Raw genomic sequence first — 24857 nt, forward strand, 5'->3', positions numbered from 1 at the left:
AGAATCGGTTGTAGAATCAGGAGGGCCCTGCAGGTCTTTTGAGTCCCTGCCCAATGTTCTTTTTAAACGAAGTTCCGTTTTCTGGGTTAGCTTTCCCTTCTTGTCCCCACACTGATCCGAAAGTGAACTCGCCGTCATTACGGTGCTCATGTGATACATGAGACATCCCATTCTTTTTCAAAGTTGCTGGGAAACAGTCAAATTATTACTTTTGTTTACTTTTATATTACATTTTCACTCTATGTCCTTTCAAGAAAGTATCTATTTCTTTCAGGCCGGCTGGCTTGGTAAGTCCCGTCTTCTCTCGCAGCAATGCCCCCTCTCGATTTCCCTCTGTGCTCCTGACTACTTCCCAGTTGGGCCCTTACCTCTTGGATTCTGGACCCCAACATTCGATTCTTTCTTGGCAGACATCTACCCTCCCTTTCAGAGATGAAAGAGTCAGGTAAAAAGAAAGGACAAAAAATGGAAATGACAGAGCAAGCCAAACAGTAAGGAAATAAGGCTTTGCCTCAAAAGAAAAAAAAAAAAAAAGAAAGGACCCAAGAAAAGGGAAATAAAATGGTTCTGGCAAAACTTGTCTATTCATTCTGGGGCATGCACGGTGGGATAGAGAGGGGAGACTGTTCGCCAGTGCCTTCCCCTGCTAGGTACCCATCGAGGGCAGCTAAAAGCTGCCTGCCCAGCACTGCTGCTCCGGGTAGCATCGCCCTGCTTCTTCTCATCTAACGTAATGAAGCCCATTGTGAATCTCTCTATTCCACTCTCCACTCAACTGCACTGCCAGCGCTGTAATGAGCAGTGTCAGTGGAAGCCACAGACTCACTCACAGTGCCTAGGCAAACACTGGCTTGTGTAATGCCCTCTGCCAACTTCCTTTTTCATATTGAGGTGCTCACTTCTGCGGGCTGAGCTTGTCCCCATTATACGTAAATAATGCTTAGTTACCTGCTGGTATGGAGGGGGTTTAAGAAACTTGCTTGTTCGTTTCTCTATCTCTGTCTCGACTTGGGATCCCTCACAAGTACCAAGGTGACCTAGTCTGATGCTTGCATTTGTGTGGCTCAGTTAGCAAACCTGGGGATGGGACAAGGACCAAAGTAGCACTTTTATGTAATTCTCGTCCCCCCCGACCAAAAGCAGAGTGGGATGGCAGGAAATGCCACACACAGCATTATATTCTTGCTCTTTTCCTATTACTTAGTTGGACCTCTCATGAAATATGGCCTGAGGAATGAAAGATAGCAGAGCCTGGAAGGCACAAGGATACCCCCAACCCACTTCATTTTTCAAAGCTCTTCAGGTAAAATCCTCTTTCAGAAGTTGCCCCACTTACCTGTTGATGCTGTTTTTCTGTGCTAACATCTGCCAGTCCTTGCCTTTGGCATTGGGGGTATCGAATGTAGCACAAATCCGCTGTCTGATGGAATAGGGAATTTTGAAGGCTCTGGGGCCAGTCTGTGCAGGGAAAGTGCTGTCCTCTTGTGCAAAGAAAGTGATGGTTTCTCTTTCACTCTAAAACAAAACAAGGAACACATGATCAGATCCAGGTGGAAGCATCACTGACCACCACTTTTTTTTTAAAGAAAATCTCTGTTAACACACATGTACGACATGCTTGCCTATTGCTACGAACTCTATAAAATATATTGACAAGTTCTTCTCTCTTCTCAAATACTAAACTTCTCAGTAGCCTACTAAATTGTGTACTGGAGATTTATGACAGCATCTTGCACTCAGGGAATTCACAATGATCAGCTTCCTACATCTGAGGATATATCAGGTGAGAGCAGAATTAGACTTGTTTGGTTTTCGGGGATGGATCTAGAAGCCATAGGATGAAACTACCAAGTGACAGATTTCAGTTCAGTGTAAGGGATGACCCTCTGATAGTCAGGGCTGACCGGAGATGAATGGGCTGATGGCTGGGAAGCCACTTGTCAGACAAAGGGGAATGGATTGTATGTTGATAATCTTAAAGTTTATATTTTCCCCAGTCCTAAACTTATGTGATTGTACAGTAAAAATTTTGGCCTTTTTTTAGAAATAAACTGCTTTGGTGAAATATGAGCCAGCCATGAGTCAGTGATGAGATCTAGGCTAGTTTGCGGAGCGGGGCCTGCTGGAAGGTTCTGCCTGCTGTCTGCCCACCCTGCTTCAGATGTAGAGTTGTTTGATAAGGACTTGTTATTTCAATACATCATAGCAATCGGATCATCATATCCAACATGAAATCACCAGAAATTGGTCACATTGAAGTGGATGCTGAAAAGTTTATGCGGACTAACAGAATGTTAAGGCCTGAAAAGTATTTGATTGGATCACTCCCCTGATTATGATAGGTTGCAAGACAAAAGGCATTCTGCAGCTGTATTGTAATTGAGGTCCTTAAAAAAGTTGACTGAATTGATCAAGAGAGATTTTCCTGGCTGAGCCTGAGTTAATTGGATGGTCCTTAAAAGAGAGAAGAAGCTGCTCTTCTCTGGAGTTCTCTCCTGCTGGCCTGGAAGAAAACAGACAGCCATGCTGTGCACTGTGGGAGAGGGGGCCAGGAAATGAGGCCAGGACATGAGGGTGCTCCCTAGGAGCTGTGACCCCCTACCCAATAGTCAGCAAGAAAATGGGAACTTCAGTCCTATAGCTGCAAGAAACTGAATTTTTTTCACAACCTAAATAAGCTTGGAAAAGGACTCTGAGCTCCGGTTCAGAACCTGTGTCCTGCCACAACCTTGTGAGACATGCCTAGGCTTTTGATCTAAAACAAAATGTGAGATAATAAATGACAGTTGTTTTATGTGGTTAAATTTGTGGTAAATTTGTTATACAGCAAAAGAAAGCTCATACAAAGGGAAATTAAAACATCAAATTTGAGATTGGGTTGAGTCTACTTAGACTGTTTAAACCCCAAGAAACTGTCTTTTGGGTTAGGAACTTGCCATCTTGGCTATCCTTTAAGTCAACACTTGCCTTTCTTGAACTGCCCTGTGACTCTACCCTTATTCTTCAAATCATTACACATCTTTTTACTGAGGGCACCAAGTCATGGTGGCCCTTTGTGGCTAGTGCTCAGGCTCACACAGTTATAAACCTTCAGAATTGATGAGTCTTATGTCCTTAAAAATTTAATTGGGGAAACTGGTTCATGCAGAGATCTTATTAATGACTGATAATGTGCTTTGTCTTTCTATAATCATTTAACAGTTACATTTTGAGGGCTGTGCTTCAGAAACGATGTCTTAACCTAACATTTCCAAAAGAGTATCTCGGAATCTGTTCCAAGAAAGAGCAGTCCCATGGTCAAATCTATTTGAGAAAACTGCGTATTGTATCTTCTTTTTAGAGAATCAGAGCACATGGTATCATATTAAATACGTTCTACTCACTGGTTTTAGTTACATTCCCTGGAATACTATATAGCAATGTCCATCAAAATCCTTCCAAGCTTTTGAAGTTAGCATGGGGTAATAAAAGCATGGTTTTCAGGGTCAGAGTATGAGTTTACTCTTCTAGCTCAGCGACCGTGGAGGCTGCATAACCTCTGTCAGCCTCAATTTCCTAATCAATCTTATGGCATTTTTCACAGACTCCAGAGCTTATGGAAATTGGTACAAGGCACCCAGGTAGTCTGTGACATAGCTAAGACTAGAATATGATATCCTAATTCCTACACCAGGACTCACATCACTATACCATCCTGCTACAAGACAAGTACCAAGAAATCCACAGAGCCAGGGCAGTTAAGAAAAATGCTCTCTGAGTGATATTAACAATACACTTCAGGAGTCAAGAGTAGGAAGGGCTTCAAGGAAAAGGCATTTGAGTTGGCCTTGAAGGATGGGTAGCTATTGAGTGAATAAATTGAGTGGATAAGTGATTATTTTAGGCAATATAGAGAATTTCTTTCTGATATGTTGTATGGTTATAAAATAAACCAACTCCAGCTTCTTAATGCATAAAATAGGTTATAAGATACATTATTTTTTTAAAATCATAATTGGTAAAATTCCTTCTAGCTTTTAACAAAATGCAAATCAAGTAGGGATCGTTTTCTTAAGTATTTCCTGACTTAAGGCAGAATAATGTCCTAAAGGACAATAGAAACTAGGAATAGATGAAGAAAGGAATTCTATGCAGGAAAACACAGTAGTTACATAAAATGGCACCAAACGTGTTAACACATGAAAAGGTGGTTTGCCGATGAGGCTGAAGACATTGAAAGTATCCATGCCAAAGGACTACAGGAGGCAGAGAGCTGGCTTCTGGAAGTCCTCATCATGGCGTCTATGAACTGACCAAGTGCACCAAGGTCTACCTTTACTGTTGGTATAAGAAAGACCACATTGATAAATAAAGTGTTAAGAAAAAATTGAGTACCATTTGAAGGTGAAGAAAATATTATGTGACTGACTAAAAACAAGTGTTTTTTTTTTTTTATTTACTAAGCAGACCCCCATTTCCTTTATAAAGTTTCCAAATTTAAATATTTTCAAAGCGTAAAGATGACACTTTATGTAACATTTATGATGCATTCTAAAAGACATCTGGGCCAAGTAATAAGAATCCTGTAGATACATCACATTTTCTGATTGTTTAAATATTCAGAGGAACAGTAGATTTTCATGCTCTGCACATCTGAGATAAGCAGCTGCTACCTGGTTAGCTTGGGAGTTGTAAATCAATGAGAAATCCTAAGTATTCTGTCTGTTCTGTAACAGACAAATCATCCCCAACTTCTACCACTTTTGGAAGGAAGATAAGAGAAATTGCTTGAAGGGAAAATTGTAACAAGTAACAATACAGTTTAAAGTTGTTTCTACCAAAAACTATATTCTTTAATAATATTACGTGAATAAGGAATGATGAAATAAATATTTGAATATTATTTTTTATTCAATATTAGCATATTTTATTTCTGGTCACAATTTTTAGATCAGTGAAACTGCTGCTTTATAGAGTATCGATTGGTGATAATCATTAGTTAATTCAGCTGGGCTAAATTAAAGGCAGAGAAACAACCTGCTTCTAAAGACTGACACAATAATGGCCACTCTAAAGAACAGAAAAGATGTATTAACTTGATCACTGAAATAATTTTTGGTGTGAGAAGATATGAATGATTGTATTTCTCTTGTAGATAAGAGAGGCATGGGAGAATATGGTGGATGTGAGGCTGAGCATAAAGAACCAAATGCCTTTAATGAGAATTATCACTGTATTTACATATTTAAAATCAATATTATTTTGTATATACAATGTTATATATGTCATTGTATATATATATGTATCACCTTTACCTTTCATGATTCCATTGTTAAAGCCATGACATAGCAACACTAAGATAATCCGTTAAAGTAAGGTAGAAATTGGGAACCCTAAGCCTAAATATGCAGGGACTGTTGGAGAAAGGGAGATATTAAAAATGTATTTAAAAGAAATGTTTTAAAATCTTTAAAAGTTTTAGTTCCTTATTATAATTTTATTATTAATCAATAAACCCTATTATTAAAACCACTCGGTACAGTCTCTTTCAGTCTAGTGGCCATGAAATATGCAATTTAACAACTCATCTATTATTCCTAATTGATACAGACCTGTATCTGGAATATATCCTACTTTCTCCACATGTAATCCCAATTTTTCAGTACTTTATGTGTCTTCACTTTTCCTTGAACCATCTACCACAAAGGCCAAGTCATTTTTAAGAAGATGGTTTTTGTTCATCAGATATAGCACCAGATGTATGCTTTTCCAAGGAATGAGACAGTCCTAGGGTTGCAAGGATCTTGAGTGATCGTTCAATCAAGACATTCCTTGGCAGGAAGGTCTATATGTAGGAAATCTGTTCTATTCTTCAAGATCTATAGAATGAACTCTTATTTTAGCCCATCACACAAATAGTTCTCATCCTTCTACAGGAAAGACTACACCAAATTTCCCATACTTTCATACTCAAAGAAACTTGCTGGTGCTGTGATGTTTGTCACTAGTGCCAATGTCTCGAAAGAGAAGGCTTATATTATGGACAGGGCCACAGTCAGGACTGCTAAATTAGATCTCCTTGACTGGGATCCTGAAGTAGTGTAGTATGGAAATCCAGTCTTTGATCTTGAAGTCAGGTATCTCAGTAGGGAACTCTGGTTATCCATCCTATTAGCTCTATGACCTTGGACATGAAGCTTGACCTCTCAGAGACTGTTAAAACATGTAAAATCATCAGAGCATAATACAAATCCACAGATTTTGACGGTTGTATGTGTAAGCCCATGAAATGGTGCCTGAAATATAGTGGCTTTCAAAAGTTACTAATTTTCTTCTGACATAGCAAATTATAACAAATTAGATTTGCCTAAGAAATGCAGTTTATTCCAAAGAGCTGAAGATGTACTGGGCCAAATTCCAGCAGTAACACTGGAAGCAATTAATAAAATGATCCTTTCAGGATCAAAAGGATTCATAAAGCTTATAAAATGCAGTAGCCTACAAATTGGATGACGGTAGTCCAATGTTGAATATCTAAATATTTTTCTCATACTTGCCTCCTTTTATAAAGAGATACTGTGATGTTATCTTCTTTAAGGCATTTCAAAGTGATTGTAAACTTTGTGAAGCATTAAAAAAAGGAATTGGAGAGTAAAGGATAAGATTATGTTTATTAGCTCATTTTTCTTTCATGCACTCCAAGGATTTATTTAAGCAAGGAGCAAAGGAACCAGGATGTATCAACTCTATCACATTCCTTTTACATAAATATCCTGTAATAGCAGAAGCTGATCCTCAGTATCTGAGTGCCTTAAAAAAATCTTTTAAACTTAGAATTCTTCTGTTGACCTGTTGACAGACCCTGAGGGCAATTTGCATGAGCGGCATCTTTATTTTCTGCTTTTTCCTTCTTGCTTCTGAATATCAAAAAGAAAACCTTAGTTTTTCCTTTGGTTTTTATTTTAAAACTTTACTACAATTTTTATTTTACTTTGAAATGTATTGTGTTAAATATGCCATGACTGTGCAGGAAAGATATTCTAAAAATATCCTACCAAGGTTTCTGGATATACCTTCTCCATCAAAACTACTTTAAGCACATAATGCTAATTAGCAATAATGAATGCAAATACTGTCTAAACATGTCAGTTAAGACAGCTATCAATTCTGAGGCAGGGGCCTTTGGAAAGCCATCCGCTCTTCAGAAAAACTATTTGGGGAATTAGCAATACTCATTATGCATGAACAATGATTTGAAATGAGAATGGAGGAAAGCGATAATGCTATAAGGCTATAAGTTTTCAAAGAAAAAATAAAAAACTGAAATTTAGATGTATGTATACAAAATGTGTTAAACCTTCTGCCAAGACAAAATGAATATGCATATATTATTTATATATTTACACAAAATATTTATGTGTGCGTGTATGTATATATACACACACATTCTACTGCTGAACAGTAGAACGTATGTGTTTTTCTAAACTAGCCAGGGATTAGAATTGCTGAACAGAAGCATCATATGACTCCCCTGATTCTAACCCTCAGCTCGCTCGCTCTCCACTCTCAAATAACCATTGGGGGAGGGGGGAATGACAATCAGAACCATGGCAGATATCAGGTGTCTTTTTTTTTTTTAAGATTTTTATTTATTTTTGGAGAGAGGGGAAGGGAGGGGGGGGAGAGAGAGAGAGGGAGAGAAATATCGATGTAAGAGAGGAACACTTACCCGTTGCCTCTCATATATGCCCCAACCAGTGACTGAACCTGCAACCCAGGCATGCACTGTGACCAGGAATTGAACCGGCGAACTTTCGCTTTGTAGGACGATCCCCAACCAACTGAGCCACTCTGGTCAGGACAGCTATCAGTTGTCTTTTTGCAAACGTTCCCTTTAACTCCCATTCTAACTCTGCCCTTTAATAGTGATATGGCATTGGGCAAGGTCCTTTCCCTCTTTGCATTTCTCACACTACAAAGTATGGAAATGGATTAATATCTACTCTCTTATATTATTGTATTCATGAATCTAGGCTTAATGGAAATGGGGATGTGTAGAACTTTGAGCCTGGATGGTCAGCCAAGACCCTGATTAGGAAATAAAACATATGAGGCAACTGACTCCTGGAAAACTAGCCAGAAGCAACAGAAAACTGCCCAATGGTAACCTTGTGCCTCTTTCTGGTGCGTGCTTGTCTCCACTGTACCATCAGCTAATAATGAATTTCAGCTGCTATTTCAAGCCTACCATGGACTATTAGGTTGCTGGTGGTTTTGTGAATAAACAGCTCTGTACCAGTTCTTCCCTAAAGGTCACTACATAGATCCTAAGTTCTGATGGGTTGTTTCCCTGACCAGTGGGGAGCTCAGTTTAATCTAAAGCCTGAGAAAAAGTTTATTTTCTCTTATCAGTACAGAGAATTAAATGAGTTGAAGAATGACAATGGGTGAGATGGTGATAATCAGTTTTCAAAAGGTAGAGTTGCCAGAGAAAGTAAAGGCCAAATGACTTGTCCGATCTGTAATGAGGGTTAAGAGTGCATTTTGAAGCTTTTTCCAGCTCCCTGCATAGCACCACTGTGATAGGTATATTATTCTCATTGTCCTTTTGAAGTGGGATCAGGAGGCCTGTAGACCAAGGACTCACCTCTAGGATTGACGTCTGCACTTGGAGGATCTGTTCATGGCCTTTGAGCTGCCGGATGCAGATTTTGCAGGACAGCTGGGTGGTGGTGGGCGTGTAGCGCTCCAGGGAGAAGGCACAGTGCAGGGGCTGCCAGTTACTGCACCACACGCGGGAGAACGGGACTTCCTGCAGGGAGAGTGGGGGGAGAGGAGGGCTGTGGTATACCGAGCCCGGCTGAGATGAGTGGAGAACAGGAGAGACTTAATAGCAATAATTAGGATGGTGATGATGATGATTGCAGCAGAGGTAATTGCCTAAGTGACTTTGGTGGAATTGTTGTAGAAATAATGTTCCAGCATATGCCCAGCAGTACAAAAGTAATTAATGTCAATTCCAATTGATAACATTCAAATTCCAAAATCACACTGCAAGAGCTCAGATTTCACTTGGTGACACAATTAGAAAGAATGCCATCAAACATGAATCATAATGCTTTTCCATTTAAAACATGTTCTTAGAACACACCTATGCTCAATCCTTCTACCTAAGCCTGGGGTAGGATGATATCTTCTCTCACATAAATAAATATTATGCTAAAAAACTAATTGACCAGAATTTGTCCCCATACCACAAACTCATGCTGAATCGTATAAACAGAACACAATATTGCTAATGTATCCAGCATAAAAATTATACCTACTGCAAAATCACATCCATATACACACATTCCAGAGAGAGATACAAGCACTCTGGGCCACCCCACAGCAGTCTAGTTTGCCAACGCCTTATCCAATTCATCCATTCCACAAGGCTGTGCATGGTGCCCGCTAATGCCCTCGCATTATTATACTGGATAAACCATAAGAAGCAATAAGAAATTAGGTTCGGTCCTTAAACAATTTTTACTAAATGAGGGGGGAAATTGTAAAATCTGTATAGATCACCCTCTATCTATCCCATTAGTGCTTGCCACCGAATGGACTGTGCTCAGACTCAGTCGATACCCTGAGGTCAATATCAGAAACTGATATGCTTTCATCTACTGAAAAGTCTCGTGCCTACTTGAATCAGGCTGGTTCCTTGGCAATGATTGTATGTCCAGCCTCTAGTAATAGTAATCCTCACTTTTTTTTTTCTTTTTCTCTCCTTTTATTAATTTGCACCTTCACCTGTTGCCATAAATATAGTTTTCTCTAACATTAACACTGAAAGGTGGTCTGGAAGTTTGATAGTCTGAAGTGTGACTGATGTTTAAGTCAGCATGTGTTATGAGACCAAGGGCCATGATTAAAATTCATTCTCCTTACTTCGATGAACTGTGAGTTACTCAGTTATTCCTGAGCTCTACTGTGCACACCTGTGGTTTCCTACTTGTCATGAAAGCAGTCTTACAGATCCTGATTTGGGGCACTTCCTGGGGGGACAAGCGTGGAGGGATGGACTTTCGATTGTCGCACACTTGAAGAGAGGAGAGTCTGCTTTCAGGGAATAGAGGAGAACAAACCCAAGCATCGACCCCATATCCCAGCAAGAAGTGTAAGGACTGTGTGTTTTTGTTTGTTTGCTGTTAATCCTGAATCAAGGGACACGCCGTGGACCTTTGTCTCAAGAGGTAGAAACAAGGACTCAGAGAAGGTCTATGTGTGTGATACTGTGTGGTGTTTCATTGACTCTAATCTTTGCAAGATGCAGGCTGTTAGGACACAATGCTTCTTGGCCACTCTCAGTTCTCCCCTACAGGGCAGGGGCTGGAAACCTAAAAACTCCATTTCCTAGACTCCCTAGTCAGCAGGGAGTTCACATTTCCATTCTGCCCCTGAAAGGCACTTGTGCTAGACTTGGATGGTAGAGGAAGGACTGAAGCCATCACTGCCCCAGTAAATGCCCAAAGGTTTCAGCTGTCAACGTGCATGAGCTTTGCAGTGGCTCTGGACACTCCCCTGTGAGCCATCTGCCTCAGTACTGTTTCCTGAAATTCCTGAATTGGCTGGTTTCCTATTCATTGGTGGCTTTCTCTGACCCTGGCTCTCCCAGGCTTTCTAAAGGTTCTGTAAGCACGTAACTCTCTCCATTAAATTTCTCCTTGTTTGAAATAGCTTAAGTGGTTGCTGTTTTCATGACCAAAACAATTCTCTAGTTGAACTCCAGTGGATTGGAAGAAGTTCTCTTAGAAACTGATGTAAGTCGGACCACACTGAAAGGTGCCACCAATGGCTTCCACATGGAGACTGTCCTTTTCTAGGGACACACTGGGAGGAGCACTAAACTAATGGTCACTAAGGGAGCCCTGGCTGGGCCAAAACTTGCTAATACCACCAGCAGACCAGCACAAGTCCATCGAATGGTGTTTCATGTCCACTTTTTTCCAATACAGAGGCTTTTATTGATGACCTCATCTCAGTAGACATGGCAGCAGAGGGCACTTTGGATTGGTGCACCTGCCAGCAACATTTAGGGGAAGTCATTTTCCCTAAAACACTCAAAAATGACTTTGCACTTGCATGGAATCCTACCCCGGATAAAGATAATATGCATTTACGAGTTCTGCCATTTCTTCTTCTTGTCCAGTCTGACCCTTTTTGAGCTTCCTTTCCTGAGCTTCCATCTGTTTTGCAAAGCACTGGTGTAACCCTTACGTCATATTTCAGCCTCCAACACTTCCCTGTCTGTCTGCTGATCTCTTAAAGGTCCCAACGGCTCATATAGGCCCAGCTGTCATCTCTCCGTGGAGGACTCCAACAGTTACATCTCTGGTATTTATTTCATTATCATTCATCACTGGCCTTATTGGCCTAATACTACAAGTCACTTTATTTGGCCTTTACTCTAGCAATTCTACCTTTTGACAAACTGATTGTCACCATCTCTCACTGACATTCTTTGACAGTTTTTCTATTTCCACTAATGATCCTCTTCCCCCACCTTATTACAGCAAACCATAGTGACCTAGTCCACTGGTCTTCTTGCCTTCAGTCTCCACTGCACAGAACTAATAAGGGGGCGAGCACCTCCAGGAAGAGGAGAACAGAAAGCAGTTGGCTGGTGCTCTTCAGGAAATAGCATTGTGGTCTCTCTTTCACCTCCAATCATGAGTGGGGGGGCGCTGGTGTGACCAGCTCACTTCTCATTACAGGATTCCTTTGCTGAGTTGTGCCCCGCCCCAGAATGGCCCCTTGATGCCTGCTTTGCTAAACACAGCCCCTGCCTGGCCCTCAAGAGCTTCCCTTATCTATTGCCCTATTCTTTCTCTCTCCATTCTCACGTTAATAGCCCCCAGTGACCTCTCTTCTTCAAAGCAGTAAATGTTTATAGTTACGTTGCACCACACCCTTCAATGAAAGTAAACTATAATACAGGTCTCTGGTTAATAAGCACTTTTGCTTAACTAAGTTGTTTTTGCCTTGCTAACCTAGCTGAAGAAGCTTTTGTTTTCTAAAACTGAAATTTGATTCATTACAGTGTAATATAAGCTCTTGGATTGTAGAGCCAGACAGTTGAATTCAAGGTCTAGCTCTGAAACAAACCTGCATTTTCTGTAGTGGATGTGAATCTCAGGTAAAGCTACCTGTCCCAACCCCCCCTTGCCCCCTCCCACTCAAAAATGGCACCAACCATTTATTAAAAAGTGTCTTTTCTGGTATCACTGCTAACTTTCTCACATTTTCTTGAAAATGCTGGAAGAAAGGTAGGAGAGTAATGACCATTTTAGAAATAATCTGCCCTTGCAAAAAAGATATCAGAATCAGCACACATGCAAAAAATCCTTTTTTCTTTCCATTCCATTGCACACAATCAAGACATTTTAAAATCTGATTTTAAGAAAGTATCAAAAGAATATGTTTCATTGTTGACTTGAGTAGCAGCTGCCAATAGTGCTCAACAAAACATTAAAAAAATAGAATTAGAAGCACTGTGATCAGTGTGTTTTCAGGGCAATCATCTTTCCTTTCATTTATTCAAAAAACAAAACCAAACCCAAAACACCACCAAGATGCTCACTGAGCTGAGAGGAATTATGGAGTAAGAAATAGCAGAGGACAAAGGGGAGCAAAGGTATGCGTGTTTAAAGAATCCCAGAAATGTTTTCATTCTGATTCCCATTATAATTAGGTTCCTAGCAGATGGAGAGATGTACACTGTGTCCCAGCAGGGGAGAGGCACTGGGCTCTCCGAGCCACAGAGCATGCTGAAAAGACAGCTGCTTTTATCCCGGGGAGGTGACAGCCTGATGCTGTGTTTTGGAGGATTTAAATAATAAATTAATATTTTATTGTAGACTGTTTATTACAGTTTCTTCACTCCACTGCCAGCAAGGACTAAATGAAACCATGATTAAGCAACACTCAGGCCCCAGGAACCTACTGAGAGCAGAGTTATTTACCTCCAAGAGGAGGGTTTCTGAATCTGGGGAGAGGACAATAGAATAACCCTAGTTGTGGTAGAGTCTTTAAAAAAAAAAAAAGCCTGAGGCGGAAAGGGGGAATAATTAATTGTTGATTTTGGGAACACATGCATTGTGGGCCCCGTTTTTTCTTTGAATCAAAGTTGATGGATGCTCCTGCTGCCAGATCTGAGAAGTCACGTGGCCTTCTCTTTCCTCTCATACATCACACCTGGCTTCATAATCAATCAGTAGGGCTGTAGCACAGCATCCCATAAAGTGTAACTCTCTAGAAGCTCAACCGACAAGATTTAAAATCTAGTTCATCTTCCTATACATAGGTTCTCATCCCATAGCTCTGGGCCTAACCTTGAATTCACAACATTTGAACAACATTCCTCATGTGGTTGGTTGGTACCTGATAGAGAGAAAGTATTCTATCCACTAGATGCCTCCCAGACAAGTACCTTCCTGGGACAGTCCACTTTTCCCACAACAAACAGGAATGTTTCTTATGAGAGTAGGCCTTGGGTACCAATTGGAATATGTTGATTCCCAGATTCCTGATTTGAAGTTAGAGAAAGGGAGAGAGGAGTAAGAAGCCAGGATCCAGCAAGTCTTCCATGTAGTAGCTTGGAAGATGACAGAAGATGGCAGGGAGATTTACCAGTTGTAGGGGGGACCCATAAATGATGTCATGAATGGTTGTGAGATTTTCTGTCCCTCAACAGCTCTCTGTTAGTTCCTGTCCACTAAGTCCTAATGCAAAGCCATTCTCTATTCTCCACGCTGAGTATGTCAGTGCACATGATGTGCTGCATGAGGTTCAAGCAGGCTGAACACAAACCTCCCCAAAGTGCTTACATCCGATGACCGGGAGCAAACACCGCATGGCCATTAAGAGAAGCACCCTATGTATTCACACGAGCTGGGGAGGTTTCAGTGATGATGGGGGCAAAAAAATTGGTGGTAGTGGTGGTGGATATAGAGGGAGAATAAGGCAGAAAGTCATTTGTGGGTAAGGAAAATGAAGTGGAAATGAAAACTCAGTGGCAAGCCTCGTGGTGCAGAGAAAATTAAATTGTTTCTCAGCCTTCCAAGACTCTTTCAAATTATGCTCAATTACAGAAGGCAAATATTTATACATGTTCACAACCTCCATACAATCCAACCCACGCCAGCAGTAAAGTTTGTTGGGTTTCCTGTAAGCCAATGCCCTCTAGCTTTGCCTGGCCCTGCTGCATCCTCTGAGGTTGGCAGGCATTTAGCCCCCCAAGCCTTTTCTTCCCAGGGTTCTCTTTGAAATCCCTGGTGTTGAAATTAGTGTTTAAGTATTGCTGAAAGGTTATGTTATTTTTCCACATGATTTTTGATCTCCTAGTGTTAAACTTCATAGTTACTTTGGACTGTGTCACTTGCATTAGATCCAGTGAAGCGACATCCTTAAATCTATCAAGATTAATACAGAGAAATTTACATGACTGTTAGTCCTTGTTTTAATAATACCCTGATGTTCAATTTCAACCAGAAACTTTGAATACTGTTTTCTGGGAAACAGAGGCACATAGGTCTAGAACATCTTAAACAATATATTTATTCATAGAAAACCTCCCTCTGTAAGTAAATATGCTGAATGTGGCCAAAAAAAAATCATTCAGCACTGTGAGAGATGTTATTATTCCTTTGAATGCCCTAAAACTATACATAAAAGGGTATTTCCAGGGTAATGAGAAGCCTGAAAAGTAAATAGGAAAATATGGCTTGTCCAATTTGAAAATTCTAAATCTTAGAAGTTGAAAGGGTTGGTAGTTCAACTTTTTCTCTTATGGTGCAATCAAGTTTTTTTCTCTTTGTGATTTGGCTTATATACCTTGTGCAAGGTTTTTATTTTTATTTTTTTTATGAATGCTGCAAGGATAAAAAGGTTAAAAAACCCACAGGGCTCTGCAGGTTATGTTGATGAGGAGAATGAAGTTTGAAAGCTTCCTGTGATTCCAGATCAATATGAGTCCAGCAAAGCTTTTCCAGAGTTAAGGAAATATTCTGTCACTGGGAGCACAGATGACTCTGGTTTAAGAAACTATGGTTGACCAGCTGGCTGCTTATGATAACAGAACTTACTGGGAATTTCCATAGACTTCAGTGTCAGAGTCACATGTTAAGAGATCTTTTTTACGCATTACCCTTTCTTTGTCTTTGAATTTGTAATTTCTTCTTCTCATCTCGCCCAATTCATTTGAGAGCAGGCAATTCATATAGTCAGAGCATAAACCTCTTTCCACCTGGCCAGTCATAGCTTTCTACAATTCACAATTACCCTTAAAAGGTTTCTCACTGACATCCAGTTTTTTAATTGCTAAATATGACTAAGACAATATCTCGTAATGAGTTGATTGTAATAAAAACAGACCAACATACAAACCTGGCTCTCAGTTGTTGAATTACCACCTTCCACTTATATCGAGCAACAGTATGAACAGGAGAGAAGTGTCACATTACCTGATGGTAAGCACCTTTTTTCCTCCCACTTGTTAGAAACCTGCGAATTTATGACAATATGTTTAAGTCCCTATGTGTAGCCCAAACTGTTACATTTCTCTGACAGTTCTGAGATTAAACTCACTCTTTGAAAGGAGGAGGAAAGTCAAGAGTACCCTCACCAGGGTTTGTGACTCACTTGCTGGTTAAAGCAAAGCTATTTCTGTTAGAAACCCATTTGGCCAGTACCTGACATGCAGTGAACGGTTTAATTCTCCAGAGGAATGGGGGGATATCAAGGACAGAGATCTGGAGGCTAAAGGTATTCCCTTTGAAATGCAGCAATTTTGGTTCTTCCAGTAGCTGTCCACCTTGATGCCTTTCATCTGAAACCACTTCCTGTAGGACAGGGGAAAGAGAAGAGCATAACAATGAAGAATCCAATGCTCTCCACCTTTCTTTCCTGTAGATATGCATGCTCACTCTCATGTATCTCTCAAAAACAGACAAACAGCATAACGGATGCCGTCCTCTCTTACCCTCCACAGCCTTGCAAGGTCAAGACTAAGGACTAACAGTGCCTAAGTAATAGGATTTGGGCAGAAAGAAACTGTTGTTCTTTGTTATTATGTTGCTTAGGCTTTTAAATGTACGATGCCTTTCTTTAGAAGACCTTCATTGCACCAGGCAAGTTTTAACAATGATGAATCTCCACAGCTGTATGAATTTCATTTTGATATTACCATAATCAGGATGTTTTTGTACCTAACCTGACACATCATCATATTTCATAATAAAGGTAGAAACAGGCCCCCCCTCCTCTCTGGTTCACTTGTTTATCACTAGCATTGACATTATCCATATTTATCATTTAGCACAAAATAGACATTACAGAGTGAACATATCATGCGTATTGTACTAACGTTCATAAAAGTTAATATGCCAAAGGCCAAGGAAAAAAATTAGTTATCAAATCAGTTTTGGCTTAGGAAAAAAATCAAATTCCTGAGATAAATACTGCTGCATCTTTCACTGAGAAATCGTTATTAATATATCTCATGCAAACACAATGCACATGTATTCTATTGAAAACCATTTAATTGCTTCCAAATTTGTGTTGTTCAGACACACTGGAGAGATGATAGGGCAAGTGAAATAATAGATACGACTTCCATAAAATCTTAAACTATTGCAAGGGTGAAGCTTTAAGGGCTACTAGAGATAAGAGAGCTTCCTAAATCCATTTTTAAAAATCAATTTAGTTATAATTTTCTTGCAGAGCTAGAATAAATAAGAAAACTGAAATCCTTTAATTATGTCCTATAATCTTCCTCGATTCTAAAAAATGACTGTAAGAAGTCAGGCAAATAGGTTTATAAATACAATATACATACATTCTAATTATAAATATAAATTTCAATTGCCAGTGAGTAACAGCAGCTTCAAAGGTTATCTATCTCTTGTCTATGTATGAAATAACATTAATAAAATCATTTCTAAGAAGCGGCTGGCCAGCTTTAATCCTTCATGTACATATATGTAGCTTGCTAGTATCTTTTCTTAGGACTACATTATCCAATTCCAATGTCATTTTCTCCGGCTCTTTGGTCTTGCTAGTGGGAGGGTGTTTCCTGGGGCCCTTAGGTCAGTGCTGAACTCCGTGATGATGGAAATATTCTCCATCCGAGACGTCTAATCTGGTATTCACTGGCCACAGCGCCGTTAAGCACTTGAAAAGAGGCTGGAGTGACTAAGGAATTGAATTTTTCATTTTAATTAATTTAAATTTAAATCTCCACACATGATTAGTAATTACTGTACCTGACAGTGCTGTGCTAAGTGGTTCATAATGTTGTGGATCTAAGAACTGGGTAGAACAACAAGGCAGCCAGTGTCGGATGAGGGGCCTCAGACAGCGGAAAGAAAGTGGCGGGGTGGGGAGAGAAGGAAGTTCTTTCTAAATGCTGACTTTTATAGATGCTAGTCACTGGTTCCTGCCTTTGAGGTTCATGCGTGTCCACTGGAGCTATGCTTGAGCTGGACTTTGATGTACAGAAACAAAACTTTCTCTGCCACCAAGGAACTCAGTCTACTGAGATCATCAGGCGAGGAGGCTTATCATGATCACACGGCATTCAAGTAGTGCAATATATGGGTGCCTGGGATGTTAATGCAAGACAAAGGGTGCCTTACCCAGATGGGAGGAGAGGCCAGGGAGGGAGTCGGGAAATTAATAGAGGAAGTGATATTTGAGCTGAACCTGAAAGTAAAATTTGGTCTAGCCTCAAGAAAAGGAGGGAGGGTGCCTTGCAGACACTGAGCAGGGCGTGCACAAAGATAGAGAGGCCAGACAGAGCCGGAATAGAAGGTTGGAGTAGGAAGTATGTGGCTGGAAATGATGACAGTGTAGAGCAGGGACCAGGTCATGGATTCTTACTTGCTAGGCTGAGGACTTGTATTTTAGTTTAGAGGAACATTGCTCAGGACTTCAGGGGCAGAGAAAAATTCTGGGGGCTATCTGTACTTCTAAAGAGTACTAATCTTGTAAACCAAAATGGAAACACAGGATTCTAATGTAATTTCTGTGTGGTCTTAGGTAAACTGCTTATTTTATTTTATTTTTTTTTTAGGCCTCAGTTCCCTAGTTGAGTTTATGCACAGCCAAGCAAAATAATCAGCACGATAATATACTAAACCTCATTTTGCAATTCTAGTGCAAGCTTAGAAACAAGTACAAATGAGAAATGTGCTTATTAAAACCATATTTAAGCCACAGAATAACAACAGTGTTGACTCTTCAAAGCTATGTTTAACTAGGCTTTCTACAGTGTAACCCCTTTTCTTTAAATCTAAGTGGCCTGAATGTATGGAGGTCTGACTGGCCTGAACTGGCTTGAGGTCAGGAGATGAAGTGACTTCTTTGAGGTCACGCATTACTTAGTGGAGAGCTAGGCTACTTTAATACTTAGAAACTACATAGAATCATCATACCAGCAGGGAATTTCATCAAGTTTTCAATCACTAAGTACCTTATTTACAGGCGAAAACACGCAGACCTTCTCCCCGCCAGTTACTTGCCTAAAGCCACATGGTTAGTGACCAAGCTAGGACAAGAGCAAGGCAACTTGTTCCTCCTCTAGAATTTTTTTCTATTAATTTTCCCTGCATTTCCTATATTATACTTGAATTTCTTTTCAGGGAAATATAATGTGATGGTCAGACCACTATTAACTCTGTCCCCAAAATAATTTTTCATTGGTGCAGTTATATGTTAAGATGATATAAATCAGTCTGTATTTGCCCTAAGATTATATATACTAAGTAGCCCATAAGTATATATATATAAGTACTCCATAAGTATATATGGAGTAGAGGATAGTAGGATTTTAAAAAATGGATATCTACTTATAATTATCACAGAGGAAAATGGTATTTTTTAAATTTTACCGCTACAGGGCTCCAAATTTAAATACAACCATGATTTAACTTTTGCTTTTTCTTTAAAGCTTATCATGTATTGAACCAACTATATAAAAGCGTCTCATAATCTTCCACAAAATATTAAGCAATTATAGTTATTCTGTAACAAAACAATTAATTATTAGAATGAAGAAGCCCAACAATGAACCAATCATTGTATTTATTTATTGGTAAAGGCACAACTGACTGCAGAATTAAAGAAATGAACTTCCAAGCTTTAAAACAATAGCATAAATTGTACTTAACACGTAATTCCCAGCTATGCCCCTAACTTACTGCTTTCTTCTCAAGGGCTGGACCTGCACATCTGGATTTTTAAATGCGTCTCAGGTGATTTTGATGCCTGGCTGGATTTAGGAATCAATGGTACAAATGACTCTGTAGAACTAGTTCTGAGTCACTCATGGGGATGTGTCACCCCAAGGGCGGGCCTTGATAGTCATTTGTTTTTTTCCTATCTGCTTCCTATCTAACAAGGACCTTCTGTTAAATCTATTATAAAATTGATATCTGTATTAATTAAACTAGAGAGTATGGTCTGGCCAGTTTCTTGTGTATGGCATGTAGCTACAGGCTCTGGCTGGTGGTTTTCCTAGTCTCTCTACTTCATCACTTCACAGTGGGGGGTTGCTAGTCATCCAGTTCTAGTTGTGGCCAAGAAACTTGTGCTTTGTGCCTCACTGAGCTCTTTATGTTGATTTAATGAGACAGGCAACAAAATTCAGGTAAGCTTCAGGGATACTAAACCAAGCAGGCCAAATTTACATATTTATGAGACAAAATTGCACTTAAGCGCTCTCACACACTCACAGAGAAAAATTATGTCGCTGTGGTGTTTTCCTTTAAATGCTTTACGTGAACAATATTTCCCAAGGTTGCATTATTGATAAATACAAGAACTACATCTGGAGGAAATCCTCTGAAATTAGATTCTAAATCCACATTAATGCCAAGTAAGTAATGAGTACCAAGAGGTACTGAATAAGAGTGCTGGGAACAACAGAAAAAAAACTAAGTTTGTTTTTTTTCCTTCTTTTCTTTCTTTTCTAAGATAGGGCAAGTGTTTAATTCCTTGCTTTCTCCATGTCAAGGTTTGTGAGAGAGAGAGAGAGAGCGAGAGCGAGAGCGAGAGAGAGAGAGAGAGAGAGAGAGAGAAACAAAAAAACCCTAGCTCTTAAAATGTTACTGCTTTGAAACTATGTCACCATTCTTTAACCTTTGCTTTGAATTCAGAGGTGATGTCAAACATTCAAACATAAAATGGCAGCTCTAATTATTACAGAAACACAGCAGCAGAAGGACAAGAAGTCACTTGGTCCTTCTCATCCCCTTCTCACCTCAGGCAGATGGCATTTTTATTTTTAAAGAACCTACCTGAGCTGACGTAATTTTCATAGAGATGTTCTTAGATCTAGTTATCAGAACAGATCTTCAAAACCATCTCAAACTAATTGAATAATGTTTTGCCAAGGTGTTTGAGGTGCTTGTTTTTTGTCATTCAAAGAAACTCTTATGACTCAGATATAATATCTCTAGAGCAAATGAGAAGAATAGTAGCTCTGTATGCAGGATGTGTAAGGAAGAAAGGAAGACATGGGTGGAAACGGAGCATGTTTCTGTTTGATCACTAAAATGTTCTAAAGGAGTTTTTTTTTTTTTTTTGGTGGGACTATTATATTGCCAGGCCCTCACTGGGTTCTAAGAGGACAGGAGAGTTAGTTCTGGAAGCTGTCCCCCTTCTAGTAAAGGGTGGGCTTTTAAGGACGTAAGTTCCCAGCACAGTTTGAAAGGCAGGAACAATGCAACCATGCCATTGACCAGGCTTCTGTCTTGGTTAGGAGCACAGCTCTAGTTGGGCACATATTTTCCTTATCATTTCTTTGAGATATAAAAAATGCACCACAATAAATACAGCGACTGTGCAAGCCCATTTGTATCTACTTCCAAATCACAATAAACATTTTAGTTATAGGGGTGAGTGTGGCAAATTCCTGGATAGACAATTTCTATAGAAATGCTTCATGAAAAACTGCATGTTAACTTTGATGAAATCAGGGTTCTGTCAGCGTTATAGAAAATAGGCAAGCTCATATTAACATGTGAAGCCTTTTAGAGGTTCAAAAAGTGAACTGCAGCTAAGGCTTTCTTAAAGAGGAACTGTTCTCATGGGTTAATAACTATATAATACTCCCCTCTAACTGAATACCATATATAAAGCCATGGAAAATAAGACACAAGTGATTTGGGATATTAAGATGGTTTAAATGAACCTGTGTAAAAGGGCCTGATCACATGGACTTAGCAAGGTAAAAATCCAGAAAGCAATATCCTATCACAAACAAAATCCAGAGACTAAGACTAGGGAGTAAAACAGCTGTGTCCAGAAAAGCTACAAGTTATGTTTTAATCTTTCTGTTGGTCAGAAAAGTCATTCAACCAAGGCCGATGCTCTGTCAGAGCCCCGAGGGGGAAGCATGTCCTTTGCTGCTCCTGACAGCTGTCACATACATCCTGTCAATAACAAGTACAACCAAACCCAACTTTAAAATCAGCTTTATTTGACATACTAGGAGAGGCAAAGGATCACTGGAGGTAAATAGATATGAAAAATGGAGTCAAAGTTATTTCCACTGAAAAACATTTCTCCAAAGCAAAATTAAGAGTTTTAAGAAATGTCTCTAAATGATGAAATTAAGGCATTTGGATTCCATTTCGAGTGAGAACACCATTTTCCATAGCATTGACTAGGAAGACTATGTTGCCCACAGGACTGGAGAGTGGTTGGAAAGGCTGTGTTTAGGGCCTCATTCATAGTCATCTGTGAACAGTTAGGCTGTTGTAGAATCTGGTAGCAATCAGAAGAAATGAAAATAGAATATCTGGAAAGTCTATTAGAATAAAATGTTTAACTCATTGGTTTAACTCAACAGCAGGGAGACCCTTATTCAAAGAAAATTCTAAGCTGGTTATGAAGGCTGACGCCCAAGGAGGCTGTGATGAACAGACCCCACGGTCATGTGAGGCAACAGTGGGCTCCCCGCATGAGCCGGAAAACTGGAAATGCTCCACGGCCCTGCAAGCTTCGTCCAGTGTTCCTAGCCTTCCAAATCCAGCTGAGGTACTAACCGGCCAGCTTGAGTCACGGTGCCTTTTACAATCGTTAAGTGACAGTAACAGTCTCCATCCATTCTTTTTGATTACTGAAAGTCGTAGATATTTTATCCTCTTAGTATGGGCGGTGAAAGCAGATGTGCATAGAATGCCAGTTATAAGATGAGGTGTAAGTACTCACACGTAAGTTCTTCCCTACAAAATGGCACTGTCATGAAAAACTTTTTCATGGGCAGCCAAATATTAGGTGTGCCCTTCAGAATGACCTGTGCTACCTGACATAGTTGGGGAATGCTTGCAAATATGGGTTGGTATCGTGTGATCTTTACTGGCTTATGTTCAGGGTTCAGGTCATTGTATCTCTTCTCTTGGTAAATATGAGATTTCCAGCTCAGTGTCTTAAAAGCTAGTTACTGAAGAAATGCTTTGCATAATGGACTTAATGATCCAGGACTGGAATAGCAGGGATCTGCGATGAGTTGTCAGGAGAGCTATGCTATTTATATGGGCAAAGCTTACACAGGCACTTCTGTATTATCCTTGCTGCTATTAATAAACCCACATTCTCTGTGAGTAGCTAATTTAAAGTAAATCTCACATGATTAAAAGTACCAGAAATGGAACGGAACCTTGAACCATCTCTGCCCCAGTAGCCCTAATAATTAATAGACTCTGTGTCCAGAATATAATATAACTGCCTGGTGATAGGTATGATTTATAATTGTTGTTCTCCAACTGTAGCTGTCAGTTGACTCAAGCAATTTTTTCACTGCCCTCTGCACATCACATAAGTCTTATGTCTGGAGCTCATGCCATTCTCCTTCCTTGACATGGCATCCCTTTCTCTTTTCCTCCTACTCCCATCCATCCATGAAGGTTCACAAAGAGTTCTCTAAAACTCTTCTTCACTTCCTCTATTGAATTAGGTCTGTTTTGTGAATTCCAACTACACTTCTAGTCAGTTTTATAACTTAGCACACAATACTCTTTACATGCATTAGTTTAACCCTTCTCTTTCTATGACTACCAAGTCCCTAAGCACCTTGTTGGACATACAGTAAGCATAGCTCTTTCTTCAACACAGGTATCCCTGTCAGTGGTGTGGGTTCATTTTTCCAGACCTTCAGTAACAGACTTCTCTTTTGATGCTGATCTTTAGGAAACCCCATACTTTGATGACACCCAAAGAATTAGAGAGACAAGACTGACCTGAAATGCACAAGGGGTATTGTCCACACAGTAGACTCTCAAGTTGTAGTCCAGAGAGTTACAGGACATGCAGCCAAAAACTGCCACCTTGAGTTGCTTCACGGCACAGTCTGTGATTGGTTCTCCAGTGAGGGCATATGTCCCAAAGCTGTCCAGGAGTACATGACATGCAAAGGGGTCCAAAAGGCAGTAACAGGATGTGGATTCATCCTCCACTGACATCACTTCCTGTTGGGAAAAGGTGTGTTAAATTCTTTCAGTTTGGAAATAAGATGTGAATTAATGTTACGTTCCAAGAACATAAGGAAACAAACTTTTTTCCAGAATATTTTCATTGCCCTAAATTTCTTGATGTTAAATATTTTTCTATCAAAATAACTGCTTATATCGGAAACTCGGGAAATGGTTATATTCAGTGTTGGAATTCTACTTAATGGGTTACAACAAATATCAGCTTCAACATACTTCTATTTTTGGTTAATTTATTCAACACCAAATTTTGAAAAAGTCTTAATCATTAACTCAATAATCAAGCATTTCTGTTATTCAAAAGGTCTGTTTCTGAAAATGTCTTTCAATACCCTTAAGGTACTATATATTCTTTCAAATATTTTATCTTCTTTCATTTCACCAAAATCATCCATGAGGAACCATTAAATAAATGGTTTAGATAAGATGCACTAAGAATATTTCACTCCTCCTGATAAGAACTTGGGTGTGTGTGGCTGGTTTGGTAGAGCATAAATATAACACCGTCTGGAAGTGAAAGATTGCAAGGAGTGCTGAGAAGAGACACTGAAGTGATGAAAATCCAGGCACAGCAAAACGTAATGAAAAGGAGATCAAAACCTGGCCAGTTAGGAAACCAATGGAACTCGGTGCCCTAGGAAATTTGCCTGTGCTTTAGGAGGACTAAATAAATAGCAGAATGCATTCTCAACAAAGAATGTAGACCAGTTTGTAGACATAAGTGGGCAGAGTAAATGTAACCCACTGCAGCAACTGGCATGTTTCATCTCATAGAGAAGCAGGACTTTCCTTTTACTCCTTTTGCTGGAAGCACCTCCTGGGAGGTGTGATCCCAGGGCTACCTGAGACAGGTCATTGTGTTCCAACAAGATAATTCACCTGCTTTCCGGCAAACTGACTTCGGACTGACATAAAAGGAATCCCTATCAGAGAGAGAAATCAGAGGTTTCATGTAAAACAGCCATTCCACTGCAATCTTTCTCCGCTCTGGCTTTCTCCCTTGTTGTTACCCTAGTCTCATGTGTCTTTGCTTTCCTTTCTTGTTCTGTTGTTCTTGCTTAGTACTGTAACTTTTTTACATGTGCTCATATACACAGGGGAACAGACATTCAATGATTTTTTCAATGCATCCATTAATTCACGAAAATACCTCATATATCTAACACCTACTGTGTTCCTGAATACTTAAATGTAGATTTGTTATAATCCCTATGATGACTAAACAGATACAGTGACTGTATATAATCCCTATTTATGTAATCCCACATAATCCCCATGATGACAGAAACAGAGTGACAGAGTTTTATATACCAAAGACAGGTACATAAGGATACATGTCTGGGT

The 24857-nt window shown here is 39.7% G+C and overlaps 1 protein-coding gene across 3 annotated transcripts in view; it reads right to left on the minus strand.

Moving 5' to 3' along the window:
* The window catches only part of UNC5D (unc-5 netrin receptor D), a 470270-nt gene that overhangs the window by 11054 nt on the left and 434359 nt on the right, over window positions 1–24857 (minus strand). For all 3 annotated transcript variants that reach the window (XM_054566043.1, XM_054566041.1, XM_054566042.1), the window contains 4 exons: window positions 23265–23492; window positions 15714–15863; window positions 8627–8791; window positions 1337–1515 (listed from right to left, as the gene is read on the minus strand). In XM_054566043.1, coding sequence (XP_054422018.1) covers window positions 1337–1515; window positions 8627–8791; window positions 15714–15863; window positions 23265–23492 — 722 coding nt within the window. The remainder of the gene's footprint in view (window positions 1–1336; window positions 1516–8626; window positions 8792–15713; window positions 15864–23264; window positions 23493–24857) is intronic.

The sequence above is a fragment of the Pteronotus mesoamericanus genome, unplaced genomic scaffold, assembly GCF_021234165.1.
Source record: "Pteronotus mesoamericanus isolate MK-2021 breed Mesoamerican mustached bat unplaced genomic scaffold, CSHL_Meso_final contig_169, whole genome shotgun sequence".
NCBI classification, from domain to species: domain Eukaryota; kingdom Metazoa; phylum Chordata; class Mammalia; order Chiroptera; family Mormoopidae; genus Pteronotus; species Pteronotus mesoamericanus.